The sequence below is a fragment of the Pseudophryne corroboree genome, chromosome 5 (assembly GCF_028390025.1).
Source record: "Pseudophryne corroboree isolate aPseCor3 chromosome 5, aPseCor3.hap2, whole genome shotgun sequence".
Taxonomy (NCBI): Eukaryota; Metazoa; Chordata; class Amphibia; order Anura; family Myobatrachidae; genus Pseudophryne; species Pseudophryne corroboree.
Genome location: NC_086448.1, coordinates 727889429 through 727909717, shown reverse-complemented (window position 1 = coordinate 727909717; position 20289 = coordinate 727889429). Strand labels below are relative to the sequence as shown.

General features: G+C 49.3%; 1 protein-coding gene across 1 annotated transcript in view; it reads right to left on the bottom strand.

The window, feature by feature from the left end:
• The window catches only part of E2F5 (E2F transcription factor 5), a 122545-nt gene that overhangs the window by 75087 nt on the left and 27169 nt on the right, over positions 1-20289 (bottom strand). The window contains exon 2 of the mRNA XM_063924037.1: positions 1446-1555. Within this exon, the coding sequence (XP_063780107.1) occupies positions 1446-1555 (110 nt within the window). The remainder of the gene's footprint in view (positions 1-1445; positions 1556-20289) is intronic.

Here is a 20289-nt window from a genome sequence, read left to right as displayed (position 1 = left end):
GACTCTGAAGGTCCCTGCGACATAGGGACAGACATGGGTAGATTGCCTGTCTGTTCTCTAATCTTTTGTGCAATAAATTTAGCTCAGCACTTAATTCCACATATCCAGTCAGGTGTCGGCGTTGTCGACGGAGACACCACACACACATTTGCTCCAACTCATCCTTAGAAGAGCCTTTTACCTCAGACATGTCGACACACGTACCGACACACCACACACTCAGGGAATCCTCTTATCTGAAGACCGTTCCCCCACAAGGCCTTTTGGAGAGACAGAGAGAGAGTATGCCAGCACACACCCAGCGCTAATACCCCAGGAAAAAACACACCATGTGTTTACCCAGTAGCGCTGTAATACTATTTGCTGCAAATTATGTGCCCCCTCCCCCCCCTCTTCTCTGAAACCCCCTTTCACCGTGGATAAGCAGGGGAGAGTCCGGGGAGCTTCCTCTCAGCTGTGCTGCGGAGAAAATGGCGCTGGTGAGTGCTGAGGGAGAAGCCCCGCCCCCTCGGGCGCTTAAATATAATAAAAATCTTTATATATACAGTGCCTAGCTGTATATATATCTATATCTATCTATCTTTTGCCGGAAATGAGGTTTATATTGCTGCCCAGGGCGCCCCCCCCCTGCGCCCTTACAGTGACTGCCGTGTGTGAGGTGTGTGGGAGCAATGGCGCACAGCTGCACTTCTGTGCGTTACCTCAGTGAAGATCATGAAGTCTTCTGCCGCCTCTGAAGTCTTCTTTTCTTCTCATACTCACCCGGCTTCTATCTACCGGCTCTGTGAGGACGGCGGCGCAGCTCCGGGACGAACTCCAGGGTGAGACCTGTGTTCTGACTCCCTCTGTAGCTAATGGTGTCCAGTAGCCTAAGAAGCAGAGCCTTGAAACTCACAGAAGTAGGTCTGCTTCTCTCCCCTCAGTCCCTCGATGCAGGGAGTCTGTTGCCAGCAGGCTCCCTGAAAATAAAAAACCTAACAAATATACTTTGTCAGAAAGCTCAGGAGAGCTCTCTGAAAAGCACCCAGTCTCCACTGGGCACAGTATCAAACTGAGGTCTGGAGGAGGGGCATAGAGGGAGGAGCCAGTGCACACCCAGATCCAAAGTCTTTCTTAAAGTGCCCATGTCTCCTGCGGAGCCCGTCTATCCCCATGGTCCTTACGGAGTCCCCAGCATCCTCTAGGACGTTAGAGAAAAAAAAAAAAAGAAGAAGTCCGCTGCCAATGTTCTGGAGTCACTGCTACTCAAGGCCATGAACACATCATCCTCCCACTGGCTTCCTCAAATCACATGCACCACTACAATTCCAGGTGCTCTGATGGTAGTTGCAACTTTTCAGACAGTATGGGTATGATTTCCCCAAAACACTATTCTAAATTACCAGATCTTTAATCTGCCACTGACAAACATGTCACCTCCGCAACCTAAACATATGTATTCTTACTTCCACTGGATGCTGTTCTTTGATTTCTTCTCGATCAAACCAATCCCTTCCAAGACATTGGTTATGTCATATATTCTGCGTTTTTGTCTCACAGCCAGCGTATCTGCAGCCTGAAATACAAAAATAAATACATAAATAGCCATCAAATTTAAATACACATCCCTTTTATATTTTACACAGTCCATCAAAATTTTAGTTGCTAAGGATATTTGAATTGATATAAAGTATTTTGGGACTGCTGAATGAAAAAATTAAAGTAGTTTTTTCAAACTGGCTTTAGTTTTTGATATAGGATGCAGTCAAAATCCAGGCAATAAATAAAAAATAAAATAAAAATAAAAAACCGACAAGACAGCAGGATCCCAGCGCATCCCGGAGTAAGTACAAAGGGTTAGGGTGCACTATGGGGAGTATTAGGAGTAGCGTGAAAATACTTAGCAGGATCTGTTGGGATCCTGATATCTGTCTTCTATCAGGATCTCAACTGCTTCGATTTCGTACCCAACCCTTTGAGATAATGAATACCCATAGGCATTTCTATAATGGGTGCAGTGTGCGCGGTGCACATGGGCCCATAAGGTCTGGGGGGGGGGGGGGGGGGGTCCACACCACACCCATATAGTATACTTACCCCTCTGGAGTCTCACGGCAGTGGCACTGCAGCGCAGACACAATTCACTTCGAAAATTGCAGTCGGGCCATTTCCGAGTGATTGGTTTGTGCACTGGAGACGTCCCAGAGAACAAGGCACGGGCGCCATGTTCCCAGAGACATATGCATGGGCAGTAGATTCTGGCATTATGCCAGAGTCTACTAACTGCTGGAGAGGAGGGGCCCTGCGACGGAGACTTCATGCGGGTTTCCTCCTCTAACGGGTCTGGGATTCAAGGTCGACACCAGAAATGTCAGACAATAGGTCGACATGATTTTTTATTTTTTTAAAGCAAATTGGTGTTGTTTTCTTCGTAAAGTGACCGGGAGCCCCAATTAGTGCATTGTGTCCCCTTGCATGGCGCTTGGGGCAAGGTGACTCGCTCCGCTCAGGTTACTATTCTCAACCGTAGTCCACGTGGATCCTAAAGTATGAAAAAGTAAAAAAAAAAGTGAAAACGTGTTGACCTGGAGTCCAGATACCCTCCTAACACCTGTTAATACCCTCAAATTAATAGGGAACATAGCCATAACGCGTGTATATGGAATCTACCGCAACATTCTAGAAGGTGAGCTACACAAATATTCTAGGTCATAGGTCTGCAAACTCGGTCCTCAGGACCCCACACAGTGCATGTTTTGCAGGTAACCCAGCAGGTGCACAGGTGTATTAATTACTCAGACACATTTTAAAAGGGCCGCAGGTGGAGTTAATTATTTCACTTGTGATTCTGTGAGGAGACCTGCAAAACATGCACTATGTGGTGTATTGAGGACCGAGTTTGCAGACCTATGTTCTAGATGTTCACTATGCTATCACTCTACAACAGAGGTTCTCAAACGCGGTCCTCAAGGCACCACAACGGTCCAGGTTCTCAGTATATCCACACTTAGCCACAGGTGACTTAATTAGTACTAGTTACATTTTATTTAACCATCTGTGCTGGGCCTTGGAGAATCTTAAAACCCAGACTGTTGGGGTGCCTTGAGGACCGCGTTTGAGAACCTCTGCTCTACAATATTCTTCCTTCATACATAAAAGGAATCGGGCACGGAGCTGACAGGTTTGCATTATCTATTGTGTTTCTCATCCATGACTTTAGTCAGCACCACAAGGATCCCCCAAAATTGCTCTAATGTGATTGGCAATAAAAAGGTGTTGATAAGCGTGATCTTAGGCCCAAATTTAAAAGTCATACACACATTCATTCATGTATACATACACTGCATCACAGCTCTTACAGTAATTAGTCTGAAAATGTGCAACAGAGAAATGGGGAACACAATTAAAAGATGAATTCATGTATGTAAGTTAGAGACCACAACCACCTCCGGAGGCATGCTTTCTAATCCATGTAGACCAGGCCTGGCCAAACTGTGGCTCTCCAGCTGTTGAGAAACTACAAATCCCAACATGCCCTGCCATAGTATTACTTTTAGTTCATGCTAAAATGTTGGCAGGGCATGCTGGGATTTGTAGTTTCACAACAGCTGGAGAGCCTGATGTAGACAGTTATGACTTCTACTGCTATGAAACATGAGTGATGAACCCTTGAAAAACATTCCGAGCATCCCAAAATGTAGATTGAGGCAACACGTCTGCCTTCACTTGTATGTAATCTAGAATGTCACAATCTCCTCCATGTCCACAACAGCAAGATGGAATACACCAAATTACAATTACCCCGGCCTCGCCAGCCACTTTAATCCAGCCAGTGTTTTTTTAAATTTTAACATTTGCCACATTACACACATATTGTTATCCGTTGAAAAGGTCTTTATTTTACCACAAGCACAGTGTGAAAAAGTAAGAATAATTTTAAATATACTGTAAATAAAATCAGTTTAGGACCACACAAAGGAGAAGTGAAACATGGCCATGAGGGTGAGGAACCACAAGCCCCTCTCCCTTCCAAAGAAAACCTCACCAGGGTCCGACAACAGGATTTTGGTACTTACCGATAAATCCATTTATCAGATTCCACAGGGGACACCAATGCATATACACTGGGGTATAGACTGGCGATGAGTGGAGGCTAGCATTTTAAAGCAGTCTCCTACCTTTTTATATCACTCCAAGCTCAATTTAGAAACAGAGCCCGAAAGGAGATGTAGAGCAGAGACAACAGAAGGAAAAACACATAGGAGGAGGAACCAACAGGAAGCAGGCAAAGATCAAACGGGAGTAATGTAAACGGAAACCCTGACACTGCAGACATGCAGCCCGGCAACAAAAACAAGACAGGCATTGCAGCGCTGGGCGGGCGTCCAGTGTCCCCTGAGGAATTGGAGAAATGGATTTATCAGAAGGTACCAAAATCCTGTTTCACCTTTATCCACAGAGGGACACTGGAGAATATCACTGGGGATGTCCCAAAGCCGACCTCCTAGGAATGAGGGTGCTGTGAACCAGCAGAACCATACAACCAGTAGCTGACAACAGTTGCAAAGGAAGTAAACATGAACCAAAGCAAGAACAGGCGACCTAGTATTTACACAGTAAGGTGAGACACAGAAGCTCTGTGTCAAGCAGCCCAAGAGATCCCCCTAGAGAAAGAAAAAAAAAGAAACATAGCCAGATGGATCCACCTGAAAAGTGACCGCTAGACAAAGGCCATCCTCAGCTTAAAGCATAACAGAGCACAAACCCAAAGGGTACGTGCGTAAAGGAGCAGTACAAGAAAAGAGACTCAAGAGGCCTGACCACTATAGCAGAGATCAGAAAGAAGCATCGCCAGTCTACAAATATGAAAAAATAAGATTTTACTCACCGGTAAATCTATTTCTTGTAGTCCCCAGTGGATGCTGGGGACTCCGTAAGGACCATGGGGAATAGCGGCTCCGCAGGAGACTGGGCACAGCTAAGAAAGAATTAGGACTACCTGGTGTGCACTGGCTCCTCCCACTATGACCCTCCTCCAGACTTCAGTAAGGATACTGTGCCCGGAAGAGCTGACACAATAAGGAAAGGATTTTGAATCCCGGGTAAGACTCATACCAGCCACACCAATCACACCGTATAACTCGTGATATTATACCCAGTTAACAGTATAAACCTAACAGAGCCTCTCAACAGATGGCTCAACAATAACCCTTTTAGTTAACAATAACTATATACAAGTATTGCAGACAGTCCGCACTTGGGACGGGCGCCCAGCATCCACTACGGACTACGAGAAATAGATTTACCGGTGAGTAAAATCTTATTTTCTCTAACGTCCTAGTGGATGCTGGGGACTCCGTAAGGACCATGGGGATTATACCAAAGCTCCCAAACGGGCGGGAGAGTGCGGATGACTCTGCAGCACCGAATGAGAGAACTCAAGGTCCTCCTCAGCCAGGGTATCAAATTTGTAGAATTTTGCAAACGTGTTTGCCCCTGACCAAGTAGCAGCTCGGCAAAGTTGTAAAGCAGAGACCCCTCGGGCAGCCGCCCAAGAAGAGCCCACTTTCCTCGTGGAATGGGCTTTTACAGATTTAGGCTGTGGCAGGCCAGCCACAGAATGCGCAAGCTGAATTGTGCTACAAATCCAGCGAGCAATAGTCTGCGTTGAAGCAGGAGCACCCATCTTGTTTGGTGCATACAGGATAAATAGCGAGTCAGTTTTCCTGACTCCAGCCGTCCTGGAAACATAAATTTTCAAGGCCCTGACTACGTCCAGTAACTTAGAGTCCTCCAAGTCCCTAGTAGCCGCAGGCACCATGATAGGTTGGTTCAAGTGAAAAGCTGATACCACCTTAGGAAGAAATTGGGGACGAGTCCTCAATTCTGCCCTATCCATATGGAAAATCAAATAGGGGCTTTTACATGACAAAGCCGCCAATTCTGACACCCGCCTTGCCGTAGCCAAGGCCAAAAGCATGACCACTTTCCACGTGAGATATTTTAGTTCCACGGTTTTAAGTGGCTCAAACCAATGTGGCTTTAGGAAACCCAACACCACGTTGAGGTCCCACGGTGCCACTGGGGGCACAAAAGGAGGCTGAATATGCAGCACTCCCTTGACAAATGTCTGAACTTCAGGCAGTGAAGCCAGTTCTCTTTGAAAGAAAATCGACAGAGCCGAAATCTGGACCTTAATGGAACCCAATTTTAGGCCCATAGTCACCCCTGATTGTAGGAAGTGCAGAAATCGACCTAACTGGAATTCCTCCGTTAAAGCCTTCCTGGCCTCACACCACGCAACATATTTTCGCCATATGCGGTGATAATGGTTTGCGTTCACTTCTTTCCTAGCTATAAGCGTAGGGATAACTTCCTCCGGAATGCCCTTTTCCTTCAGGATCCGGCGTTCAACCGCCATGCCGTCAACGCAGCCGCGGTAAGTCTTGGAACAGACAGGGCCCCTGCAGCAGCAGGTCCTGTCTGAGCGGCAGAGGCCATGGGTCCTCTGAGATCATTTCTTGAAGTTCCGGGTACCAAGCTCTTCTTGGCCAATCCGGAACAATGAGTATAGTTCTTACGCCTCTTCTCCTTATTATCCTCAGTACCTTGGGTATGAGAGGAAGAGGAGGGAACACATAAACCGACCGGTACACCCACGGTGTCACTAGAGCGTCCACAGCTATCGCCTGAGGGTCTCTTGACCTGGCGCAATATTTTTCCAGCTTTTTGTTTAAGCGGGACGCCATCATGTCCACCTGTGGCCTTTCCCAACGGTTTACAATCAGTTGGAAGACTTCTGGATGAAGTCCCCACTCTCCCGGGTGGAGGTCGTGCCTGCTGAGGAAGTCTGCTTCCCAGTTTTCTACTCCCGGAATGAACACTGCTGACAGTGCTAACACGTGATTTTCTGCCCAACGGAGAATCCTTGTGGCTTCTGCCATCGCCGCCCTGCTTCTTGTGCCGCCCTGTCGATTTACATGGGCGACCGCCGTGATGTTGTCTGACTGGATCAGAACCGGACGGTTTTGAAGCAGGGGCTTTGCTTGACTTAGGGCATTGTAAATGGCCCTCAGTTCCAGAACATTTATGTGTAGGGAAGTCTCCTGACTCGACCAAAGTCCTTGGAAGTTTCTCCCCTGAGTGACTGCCCCCCAGCCCCGAAGGCTGGCATCCGTGGTCACCAGGACCCAGTCCTGTATGCCGAATCTGCGGCCCTCTCTGAGATGAGCACTCTGCAGCCACCACAGCAGTGACACCCTGGTCCTTGGAGACAGGGTTATCAACCGATGCATTTGAAGATGCGATCCGGACCATTGGTCCAACAGGTCCCACTGAAAAGTTCTGGCATGGAACCTGCCGAATGGAATCGCTTCGTAGGAAGCTACCATCTTTCCCAGGACTCGCGTGCAATGATGCACAGACACCTGTTTTGGTTTCAGGAGGCCTCTCACTAGAGACGACAGCTCCTCGGCTTTCTCCTCTGGGAGAAACTTTTTTTTTTTTTTTTTTTTGGACAGTGTCCAGAATCATCATTTCGTCCATTACCTTGGTAAATACCCTCGGTGCCGTGGACAGGCCGAACGGCAACGTCTGGAATTGGTAATGACAATCCTGTACCACAAATCTGAGGTACTCCTGGTGAGGATGGTAAATGGGGACATGCAGGTAAGCATCCTTGATGTCCAGAGATACCATGTAATCTCCCTCTTCCAGGCTTGCAATAACCACCCTGAGCGATTCCATCTTGAACTTGAATTTTTTTAAAAATATGTGTTCAAGGATTTCAAATTTAAAATGGGTCTCACTGAACCGTCCGGTTTCGGTACCACAAACATTGTGGAATAGTAACCCCGTCCTTGTTGAAGTAGGGGCACCTTGACTATCACCTGCTGGGAATACAGCTTGTGAATTGCCTCTAACACAGCCTCCCTTTCTGAAGGGGTCATTGGTAAGGCAGATTTGAGGAAACGGCAGGGGGGGGGGGGGGGGGGGATGTCTCGAATTCCAGCCTGTACCCCTGAGATACCACTTGAAGGATCCAGGGATCTACCTGTGAGCGAGCCCACTGATTGCTGAAGTTTTTGAGACGGCCCCCCACCGTACCTGGCTCCGCCTGCTGAGCCCCAGCGTCATGCGGCGGACTCAGCAGAAAAAGCGGGGGAGGACTTTTGTTCCTGGCAAGTGGCTGTATGCTGCAGCTTTTTTCCCCTACCTCTGCCTCTGGGCAGAAAGGACGCGCCTCTACCCAGTCTGCTCTTTTGGGGGCGAAAGGACTGCACCTGATAATACGGTGCTCTCTTTGGTTGTGAGGGGACATGTGGCAAAAATGCCGACTTCCCAGCTGTTGCTGTGGAAACTAAGTCTGAAAGACCATCCCCGAACAACTCCTCACCCTTATAAGGCAAAACTTCCATGTGTCTTTTGGAATCTGCATCCCCTGTCCACTGCCGGGTCCATAACCCTCTCCTGGCACAAATGGACAGTGCACTTATTTTTGATGCCAGCCGGCAAATATCCCTCTGTGCATCTCTTATGTAAAAGACCGCTTCTTTAATATGCTCTACGTTTAGTAATATAGTGTCCCTGTCTAGGGTGTCAATGTTCTCTGACAGGGAGTCTGACCATGCAGCTGCCGCACTGCACATCCATGCTGAGGCAATAGCTGGTCTCAGTATAATACCAGTGTGTGTATATATAGCTTTTTGGAGAGCCTCCTGCTTTCTGTCAGCAGGTTCCTTTAGGGCGGCCGTATCTTGGGACGGCAGTGCCACCTTTTTTGATAAGCGCGTAAGTGCTTTATCCACCTTAGGGGGTGTTTCCCAACGTGACCTATCCTCTGGCGGGAAAAGGTACGCCATTAGTAATTTTTTTGAAATTACAAATTTTTTATCAGGGGAAGCCCACGCTAGTTCACACACGTCATTTAATTATTCAGAAGGGGGAAAAACTACTGGTAGTTTTTTCTCCCCAAACATAATACCCTTTTTTGTGGTACCTGGGGTCACCTCAGAAATGTGTAAAACATTTTTCATTGCCTCAATCATATAACGAGTGGCCCTATTGGACATTACATTAGTCTATTCGTCGTCGACACTGGTATCAGTATCCGTGTCGACATCTTTGTCTGTCACCTGAGGTAGCGGGCGTTTTAGAGCCCCTGATGACTTTTGAGACGTCTGGGCAGGCACGGACTGAGAAGCCGGCTGCCCCACATTTGGCATGTCTTCAAATTTTTTATGTAAGGAGTCGACACTTTCGCGTAATTCCTTCCACTCCGGTGTCTGCCCCGCAGGGGGTGACTACACATTTATAGGCACCTGCTCCTCCTCCACATAAGTCTCCTCATCAAACATGTCGACACAGCCGTACCGACACCGCACACACAGGGAATGCTCTGACAGAAGACAGGACCCCACAAAGCCCTTTGGGGAGACAGAGAGTATGCCAGCACACACCAGAGCGCTATATAATACAGGGATTAACTAAATTATATCCCCTATAGCTGCTATATATGTATTTTGCGCCTAAATTTAGTGCCCCCCCTCTTTTTTACCCTTTTCTGTAGTTAGACTGCAGGGGAGAGTCAGGGAGCTTCCTTCCAGCGGAACTGTGAGGGAAAAATGGCGCCAGTGTGCAGAGGGAGATAGCTCCGCCCCTTTTTCGGCTGACTTTTCTCCCGCTTTTTTTATGGATTCTGGCAGGGGTATTTATCACATATATAGCCTCTGGGGCTATATATTGTGATATATTTGCCAGCCAAGGTGTATTTATTGCTTCTCAGGGCGCCCCCTCCCAGCGCCCTGCACCCTCAGTGACCGGAGTGTGAAGTGTGTATGAGGAGCAATGGCGCACAGCTGCAGTGCTGTGCGCTACCTTGGTGAAGACTGATGTCTTCTGCCGCCAATTTTCCGGATTCTTCTTGCTTCTGGCTCTGTAAGGGGGCCGGCGGCGCGGCTCCGGGACCGAACACCAATGGCCGGTTCCATGCGGTCGATCCCTCTGGAGCTAATGGTGTCCAGTAGCCTAAGAAGCCCAAGCTACCACCAGTTAGGTAGGTTCGCTTCTTCTCCCCTTAGTCCCTCGCTGCAGTGAGAGTCTGTTGCCAGCAGATCTCACTGTAAAATAAAAAACCTAACATATACTTTCTTTCTAGGAGCTCAGGAGAGCCCCTAGTGTGCATCCAGCTCGGCCGGGCACAGGATTCTAACTGAAGTCTGGAGGAGGGTCATAGTGGGAGGAGCCAGTGCACACCAGGTAGTCCTAATTCTTTCTTAGCTGTGCCCAGTCTCCTGCGGAGCCGCTATTCCCCATGGTCCTTACGGAGTCCCCAGCATCCACTAGGACGTTAGAGAAAATAGGATTTTGGTACTTACCAGGTAAATCCTTTTCTTTGAATCCATAGGGGGCACTGGAGTACTCTTGGGATATGGACGGCCTCCGCAGGAACAGGGCACTGAATATTCAAATTCAGTAACACTCCTCCCCTCCATACTCCCAGAGTACCTCAGTGTTTTTTACTGAGCCGAGCAGGAGCGATAGAGAGGTTGACAATGGAGAATTACCTATAACATAACGGACAACCATAAAGTTGACACATAACGTAACGGACAACGAAACAGTTGACGCCATAACCGATAGAACTAGAAAATTTGAACCAGTCGGTGAAAATGTGTTACCATAAGATCCCCTGAGCTTACTACAAACCAGGTAAAACTGCTCTGGGTGGGCGTCCAGTGACCCCTATGGATTCAAAGAAAATAAGATTTTACTCACCGGTAAATCTTGGCCAATCCGGAACAATGAGTATAGTTCTTACTCCTCTCCTTCGTCTCAGTACCTTGGGATGAGAGGCAGAGGAGGGAACACATACACCGAGCTATCGCCTGAGGGTCCCTTGACCTGGCGCAATATCTTTTTAGCTTTTTGTTAAGGCGGGACGCCATCATGTCCACCTGTGGCCTTTCCCACCGGTGTACAATCATTTGGAAGACTTCTGGATGAAGTCCCCACTCTCCCGGGTGGAGGTCGTGTCTGCGGAGAAAGTCTGCTTCCCAGTTGTGCACTCCGGGAATGAACGCTGCTGACAGTGCTAACACATGATTTTCCGCCCATCGGAGAATCCTTGTGGCTTCTGCCATTGCCATCCTGCTACTTGTGCCGCCCTGTCGGTTTACATGGGCGACCGCCGTGATGTTGTCTGACTGGATCAGCACCAGCTGGTGTTGAAGCAGGGGTCTTGCCTGACTTAGGGCATTGTAAATGGCCCTTAGTTCCAGAATATTTATGTGTAGGGAAGTCTCCTGACATGTCCATAGTCCCTGGAAGTTTCTTCCCTGTGTGACTGCCCCCCAACCTCGAAGGCTGGCATCCGTGGTCACCAGGACCCAGTCCTGTATGCCGAATCTGCGGCCCTCTAGAAGATGAGCACTCTGCAGCCACCACAACAGAGACACCCTGGTCCTTGGAGACAGGGTTATCAGCCGATGCATCTGAAGATGCGATCCGGACCACTTGTCCAACAGATCCCACTGAAAGATCCTTGCATGGAACCTTCCGAATGGAATTGCTTCGTAAGAAGCCACCATCTTTCCCAGGACTCGCGTGCAGTGGTGCACAGACACCTGTTTTGGTTTTAGGAGGTCTCTGACTAGAGATGACAACTCCTTGGCCTTCTCCTCCTGGAGAAATACTTTTTTCTGTTATGTGTCCAGAACCATCCCCAGGAACAGTAGACGCGTTGTAGGAACCAGCTGCGACTTTGGAATATTCAGGACCCAGCCGTGCTGTTGTAGCACTTCCCGAGCTAGTGCTACACCGATCAACAACTGTTCCCTGGACCTCGCCTTTATAAGGAGATCGTCCAAGTACGGGATAATTAAAACTCCCTTTCTCCGAAGGAGTATCATCAGTTCGGCCATTACCTTGGTAAATACCCTCGGTGCCGTGGACAGACCAAACTGCAACGTCTGGAATTGGTAATGACAGTCCTGTACCACAAATCTGAGGTACTCCTGGTGAGGAGGGTAAATGGGGACATGCAGGTAAGCATCCTTGATGTCCAGTGATACCATGGAATCCCCCTCGTCCAGGCTTGCAATCACCGCCCTGAGCGATTCCATCTTGAACTTGAACCTTCTTATGTAAGTGTTCAAGGATTTTAAATTTAAAATGGGTCTTACCGAACCGTCCGGTTTCGGTACCACAAACATTGTGGAATAGTAACCCCGTCCTTGTTGAAGGAGGGGTACCTTGATTATCACCTGCTGAGAATACAGCTTGTGAATCGCCTCCAGCACTGCCTCCCTGTCCGGGGGAGCTGTCGGCAAGGCAGATTTGAGGAAACGGCGAGGGGGAGACGTCTCGAATTCCAGCTTGTACCCCTGAGATACTACTTGTAGAATCCAGGGATCCACCCGTGAGCGAGCCCACTGGTCGCTGAAGTTCTTGAGACGGGCCCCCACCGTACCTGGCTCCGCCTGTGGAGCCCCAGCGTCATGCGGTGGACTTAGAGGAAGCAGGGGAGGACTTTTGTTCCTGGAAACTGGCTGTATGTTGCAGCTTTTTCCCTCTACCTCTGCCTCTGGGCAGAAAGGACGCGCCTCTAACCCGCTTGCCTTTCTGGGGCCGAAAGGACTGTACCTGATAATACGGTGCTTTCTTTGGCTGTGAGGGAACATGGGGTAAAAATGCTGACTTCCCAGCTGTCGCTGTGGAAACAAGGTCCGAGAGACCATCCCCAAACCACTCCTCACCCTTGTAAGGCAATACTTCCATGTGCCTTTTAGAATCTGCATCTCCTGTCCACTGCAGAGTCCACAATCCTCTCCTGGCAGAAATGGACATTGCGTTTATTTTAGATGCCAGCCGGCAAATATCCCTCTGTGCATCTCTCATGTACAAGACAGCGTCTTTAATATGCTCTACGGTTAGCAATATAGTGTCCCTGTCTAGGGTATCAATGTTTTCCGACAGGGAATCTGACCACGCAGCTGCAGCACTGCACATCCATGCTGAAGCAATAGCCGGTCTCAGTATAATACCTGAGTGTGTATAAACAGACTTCAGGATAGCCTCCTGCTTTCTATCTGCAGGCTCCTTTAGGGAGGCCGTGTCCGGAGACGGTAGTGCCACTTTTGACAGACGTGTGAGCGCTTTATCCACCCTAGGGGTTGTCTCCCAACGTGACCTGTCCTCTGGCGGGAAAGGGTACGCCATTAGTAACCTTTTAGAAAATACCAGTTTATCGGGGGAAGCCCACGCTTCTTCACACACTTCATTTAATTCATCAGATGGGGGGAAAAACCACTGGTAGTTTTTTCTCCCCAAACATAATACCTTTTTTTGTGGTACCTGGGGTAATATCAGAAATATGCAACACATTTTTCATTGCCGTAATCATGTAACAGGTGGCTCTATTGGAATGTACACTAGTCTCATCATCGTCGACACTGGAGTCAGTATCCGTGTCTGCCATCTGAGGTAGCGGGCGTTTTAGAGCCCCAGATGGCTTTAGAGACGTCTGGGCAGGCACAGGCTGAGAAGCCGGCTGTCCCACATCTGCTATGTCGTCAAACCTTTTATGTAAGGAGTCGACACGGTCGCGTAATTCCTTCCACATAACCATCCACTCAGGTGTCGACCCCGCAGGGGGTGACATCACATTTATCGGCACCTGCTCCGCCTCCACATAAGCCTCATCAAACATGTCGACACAGCCGTACCGACACACCGCACAAACACAGGGAATGCTCTGACTGAGGACAGGACCCCACAAAGCCCTTTGGGGAGACAGAGTATGCCAGCACACACCAACAGCGCTATATAACACAGGGATTAACACTATAACTGAGTGATTTTCCCAATAGCTGCTTGTATACACAATATTGCACCTAAATTTAGTACCCCCCCTCTCTTTTTTACCCTATGTAGTCTGGAAACTGCAGGGGAGAGCCTGGGAGCGATCCTTCCAGCGGAGCTGTGAGGGAAAATGGCGCCAGTGTGCTGAGGGAGATAGCCAAGCCCCTTTTTCGGCGGACTTCTCCCGCTTTTTTCTATGTATATCTGGCAGGGGTATTTTACACATATATAGTCTCTATGACTATATTATGTGTTATTTGCCAGCCAAGGTACTCAATATTGCAGCCCAGGGCGCCCCCCCCAGCGCCCTGCACCCATCAGTGACCGTAGTGTGAGGTGTGCATGGGAAGCAATGGCGCACAGCTGCAGTGCTGTGCGCTACCTTGATGAAGACAGAAGTCTTCTGCCGCCGATTTCCAGGACCCTCTTCTTGCTTCTGGCTCTGTAAGGGGGACGGCGGCGCGGCTCCGGGACAGGACGACCGAGGCTGGGCCTGTGTTCGATCCCTCTGGAGCTAATGGTGTCCAGTAGCCTAGAAGCCCAAGCTAGCTGCAAGCAGGTAGGTTCGCTTCTCTCCCCTTAGTCCCTCGTAGCAGTGAGTCTGTTGCCAGCAGATCTCACTGAAAATAAAAAACCTAAAATAAACTTTTTTCTAAGAGCTCAGGAGAGCCCCTAGTGTGCATCCAGCTCAGCCGGGCACAAAATTCTAACTGAGGTCTGGAGGAGGGTCATAGAGGGAGGAGCCAGTGCACACCAGGTAGTCCTAAAGCTTTCTTTAGTTGTGCCCAGTCTCCTGCGGAGCCGCTATTCCCCATGGTCCTTACGGAGTTCCCAGCATCCACTAGGACGTCAGAGAAAAGGATTTACCTGGTAAGTACCAAAATCCTATTTTCTTTTTCATCCACTAAGGCTCACTGGAGTACTCTTGGGACGTACCAAAGCTTCCCCCGTGGGCGGGAGAGCTGTTTGACACCTGTAACACCAGGTGGCCAAAGCTAGATGCTGATACCGCAAAACGTATCAAACTTGTAAAAGCGCACAAAACGTGTGCACTGAAGACCATGTAGCCGCACGGCAAAACTGCGTCGTAGAAGCTCCACAACCAGCTGCCCATGAAGTTCCCACAGAACGCGTGGAATGAGCGGTTACTGATGTATGCAGCTGTAACCTAGCATTAAGGTACGCCTGACGTATAGTCAGTGTTATCCATCTGGATAAGGTCTGCTTAGAAGCTGGCCAACCCATCTTGGCAGCAGCATAGAGAACAAACAACGTATCAGGCTGTAGACGTTCGGGATACATAAACGCGTAATGCGCGTACCACATCCAGAGTTCCAGAATGTGCTGTTAACACCGGAACTACTATTGGTTGATTGATGTGAAAAGATTACACTACCTGTGGTATGAAAGCGGGATTCGTCCGAAGTTCCGCTCAGTCATCATGAAACACCAAATACGGTGGCTTGCATGACAAGGAACCCAAATCTGAAACACGCCTTGCCGAAACTAAGGCTAGAAGAAAAATTGTTTTCCAAGTGAGAAACTTTATATCCACTTGCTGTAAGGGTTCAAAAATATGAAGACTAAGAAATCTAAAACTAGATTCAAGTCCCATGGCGCTGTAGGTGGAATAAATGGAGGCTGTACTCTCAGGACACCTTGTAGAAAAGAGTGTACCGACGGCAAAAGAGCCAATCGTCATTGAAAATAAATTGACAACGCAGATACCTGCACAGTCAGTGTAGATAAACGCAGTCCTCCATCTAACCCCGTCCGTAGAAATAACAAAAGACGGGATAACTTGAAAGATGATGTCGGAAACTTCCGAGCTTCACACCAACCTATATAGGCACGCCAAATTCTGTAATAATGAGCTGCCGTAACCGGCTTCCTAGCTCGTAACATGGTTGGTATAACCGATACTGTAATGCCCTCTCTTCCTAAGAGGGCGGTCTCAACAGCCACCCCGTCAAACGCAGCCGCGCTAAATCGGGGTAAAAGAACGGACCCTGTTGGAACCGGTCTGGACGTAGTAGGAGCACCCAAGAATAGACCGCGGAGATCCGAGAACCAAGCGCTCCGAGACCAATGAGGCACCACCAGTATGACTGACTCTTTTGATCCGTTTTAGCAACCGAGAGAGCAGCGGAACGGTGGAACCAGATACACGAGGCTGCACGGCCACGCATTGTGAGAGCATCCACCGCCACTGCCCTTGGATCTCTCGTTCTGGACACATACTGGGGCATTTGGTAATTGTGGCGAGATGCCATCAGGTCCACCTGAGGGAAACCCCACCTGTGGACCAACATTTGAAACACCACTGGATTTAATGCCCAGTCTCCTGGATGAAAATCCCGACGGGTGAGATAATCCGCCTCCCAGTTGTCCACTCCCGGAATGAACCCTGCCGACAATATCACCTGGTGGTATTCTGGCCAATTGAGGATTCGAGCTACTTCCCGCATTGCCATGCGGCTTCTCATTCCTCCTTGGTTGTTGATGTATGCGACTGCCATCGCGTTGTCTGACTGCACTTAGACAGTCTGAGAGGGAAGCATGTGTACTCGTAGTGCATTGTAAATTGCGCAGAGTTCCAGGACCGTTATAGACAGCAATCTGTCGTGATCCGCCCAGAGACCCCGTCGTTGAACCACAGCTCCCCAACCTCTGAGACTCACGTTCGCCGTTAGAATTATTCAATTCCAGCCGCCGCCTGCGGTTAAATTGTGTACCTTGAGCCCCAGAGTAGAGACACCCGCGCCCTTGGCGACAAACTCACCCTGTGGGGAATCTGCAGATGCGAGGCCGACCACTGTGCGAGCACATGCTGTTGAAATGGACGCGAGTGAAATCTTCCGAACTGAAGCGCTTCGAAAGCCACCACCATTGTTCCTAATAGGCGAATACACAAATGTAGAGAGTGTGCGTGGCTTGAGCACTAATTGTACCAGATGTGAATAATCTGTACTTTCTGATGTAGTAGGTAAAGTCTTGATTTACCGTATCGATAATCAGACCTAGGAATTGAAGTCGTTGAGATGGAATTAGATGCGATTTCTTGAAGTTGACACTCCAACCGTGGTGTACGTTAGCAGCGCAAGTTGGAGGAGCATCTGTGGAGACGGAGCTTTTATGAGCAGATCGTCTAAGTACGGAACGATTGTCACTGCCAGGGATCTGAGATAGGCTATCAGCACAGACATCACTTTGGTGAATACCCGAGGCGCTGACGAGAGGCCAAACGGTAGAGCCCGTTAATGGTTGAGGCGTATTGAAAAAAGCAAGAACCTCTGATGAGGTGACCAAATCGGAATGTGTAAGTACGCAACCCTGAAATCAAGCGCAATCATGCAATCCTGTGGCTACAAATCTGCAATTACTGACCGCAGAAATACCATCTTCAATCAGTAGTAAGTGACTTACTGATTGAGACTGACGGAGCCCTCCGGCTGCGGTACCCCAAACAGACGGGAATAATAACCCTGACTTTGTTGGTGTACCAGGGCTGGAATTAAAAACCGCTGAATCCAGCAGAGACTGAATGGCAATCTGCCAAAACGCCTTCTTATCGTCCGACAGAGGCAGGCCTGTCTTGAAAAAGCGCAGTGGCGGGAGACAGCTTTCTTGTAACACTAAATTGCGGATACATCCATCAGTGGATGCCTGGAATCCCGGCAAATGTAACGTCTGAAGGCGCGCTCCCACAATTGGAAATCCGAGATGGCCTGGGAGCCCGCAAGCCACTGGCTTGGTGGTGACTGTAGCGCCCTGGCGTTACAAGGCGTGGCTGTTTCTCTAACCACAGCCTTGAAAGGACTGAAGTCTAAAGGCTTTGAACGCCGGACCAGAGTATTACAGTCTTGGTACCGGTGGAGGCAAGGCAGGAAACTAGACTCTCTCCACTCTCCACCCTCCCCCCCCCCCCCTCCCCCCACGTAACAGAGGAATGACACCGGGTTCCGGAGTGGAAACCTACAAAAGATACTGAACATGTGGTAGATTCATGTACAGACATTGCAGTGAAACTTCATTTTAGTCTTTGCTGGTGCCGTACTCATTATGCAGACAGACCACACAATAAACAAAGACAGACACCTCCACGACTCAGTAAAATCGTTACTAAGGTGTGTGTAGCCGCAGTGCACGTGGCCAGTGCTTTATGAAACCTGATAGGAAATTCCCCCTTACACTACTGCGCCTCCGGTGGAGTAGAGATGTAGTACAGGAACGGTCTGGAATCATAGGAAAACACAGGAACATGTTAAAAAAGGCCCACATCCCATGCTAACAGTTAGAATCACAGGGCAGGTTACAATACATGACTTTATAACCTGTACCTGACATTGCCTTTAATATAGGCTTAACAGCCTATTAATATAACCCATGCAGCATATTATAACCCATGCAGCATAATATACCCCATGCAGCATAATATTATGTAATATGGCAGGCAGCCATGCAGCCCATGTTTTCCTTGCAGCGGCGCTGCCTGTGTGTAGACCTCTCCCCCTCCCCCTATGCTCCGTGTAGCGCTGTGTGTAGCCGGACCTGTCCGGAGTAAGTGCAGGGAGGCGGGGAGCGCGATATAAGGAGAGCGGCCGGCGGGTGTGCACGGAGTGCGGCGGGCCGGCGCGGCTCTTGGCGGCGCTAGGCGGAGCGGGTGTGCATGGAGTGCGGCGGCCCGGAGCAGCTCTTGGCGGCGGGGCTGTGCTAAGGCGGGTGCTGAGCCCCGGACAGCGCGGCTGGGGCGGGCGGCCGGGAGTAGCGGTGGGTGCGGGCGGCGGTTACAACACGGACCCCACACAGCGGGGCGGCAGCGTGCGCTGACCGCCCCGTCCCCGCAGCATACCTTGTCTCCTGTAGGGAGGGCTGCGACGAGGCTTCTTCCTGCAAGCTCCGTCCAGCTTTTGCAGCAGTTCATGGCTGCGACGGGGCTTCTATCTGTAAGCTCCGTCCAGCTGTAGCAGGAGTCTTGTGAGCTGCATGTGGCTGTGAGGGTGCTCTTTGTGAGGACAGACACGCCATGCGCTGCTCCGTGCAGCGGCACTATCCCGGACCCATGTTTTTAGTAGAAACTGGGAAGGGATGCGTCTTAAGTAAAAATAAAAAATTCACTAAGTGTGGGAGCCCCCCACACCAGCCCTGTTGCTCCGACGAGCACAGAAAAAACACTGAGGTACTCTGGGAGTATGGAGGGGAGGAGTGTTACTGAATTTGAATATTCAGTGCCCTGTTCCTGCGGAGGCCGTCCATATCCCAAGAGTACTCCAGTGACCCCTAGTGGATGAAAAAGAAATCATGAGGTTAAGTAACGTGGAAAGCAGGGATCAGCCAGCTGACTGCATGAGGAGGGAATGCGGACTATAGAGGAAGGGAGAGCTACAGGACAGAGTACCAAGTTGAGTTGAGTACATGGGAATATAACAGTTACCGCCATTCTTCAGACCAGCAGTGGAGCGTTAAGAAAGCCAGGGAGTCAACGCAACCAACTTAATGAAGCCAAAAGAGAAAGCATGGCAATCTGACCCAATGACATAAGATGTCCAAATGTGATGCCAGCGTGCAGCAGATACTAGTGGTCGTACCTGAAAGAGAAGGAAAAACAGCCTTTAGGATATATATGTGTTGCAGAAACGTGGCTTTGACAGTCAGCCTGTAACCAAAGGTGAAAGAGGGGTACCCGAATATCCTGCCGAAGACAGACCAACCGGCGTGGCAACAACCACAGGCTATCTGCAAGGAGCTGCTGAAAGTTTGAGCACTGAGCTTTGCTAATCCATCTGGTGACATTAGAAGACACATTGAAGAATCCGGAACGACCAGACACTAAGGAGAGCCTTCAGTATAAGGGAAGAAGGCTGCATAATACCTGTAATAACTGTATAAATAAGAATTTACTTACCGATAATTCTATTTCTCGTAGTCCGTAGCGGATGCTGGGGACTCCGTCAGGACCATGGGGTTTAGCGGGTTTAGCGGCTCCGCAGGAGACAGGGCACAATAATAAAAGCTTTAGGATCAGGTGGTGTGCACTGGCTCCTCCCCCTATGACCCTCCTCCAAGCCTCAGTTAGGATACTGTGCCCGGACGAGCGTGCATAATAAGGAAGGATATTGAATCCCGGGTAAGACTCATACCAGCCACACCGTACAACCTGTGATCTGAACCCAGTTAACAGTATGATAACAACGAAGGAGCCTCTGAAAAGATGGCTCACAACAAGAATAACCCGATTTTTGTAACAATAACTATGTACAAGTATTGCAGACAATCCGCACTTGGGATGGGCGCCCAGCATCCACTACGGGAAATAGAATTATCGGTAAGTAAATTCTTATTTTCTCTAACGTCCTAAGTGGATGCTGGGGACTCCGTCAGGACCATGGGGATTATACCAAAGCTCCCAAACAGGCGGGAGAGTGCGGATGACTCTGCAGCACCGAATGA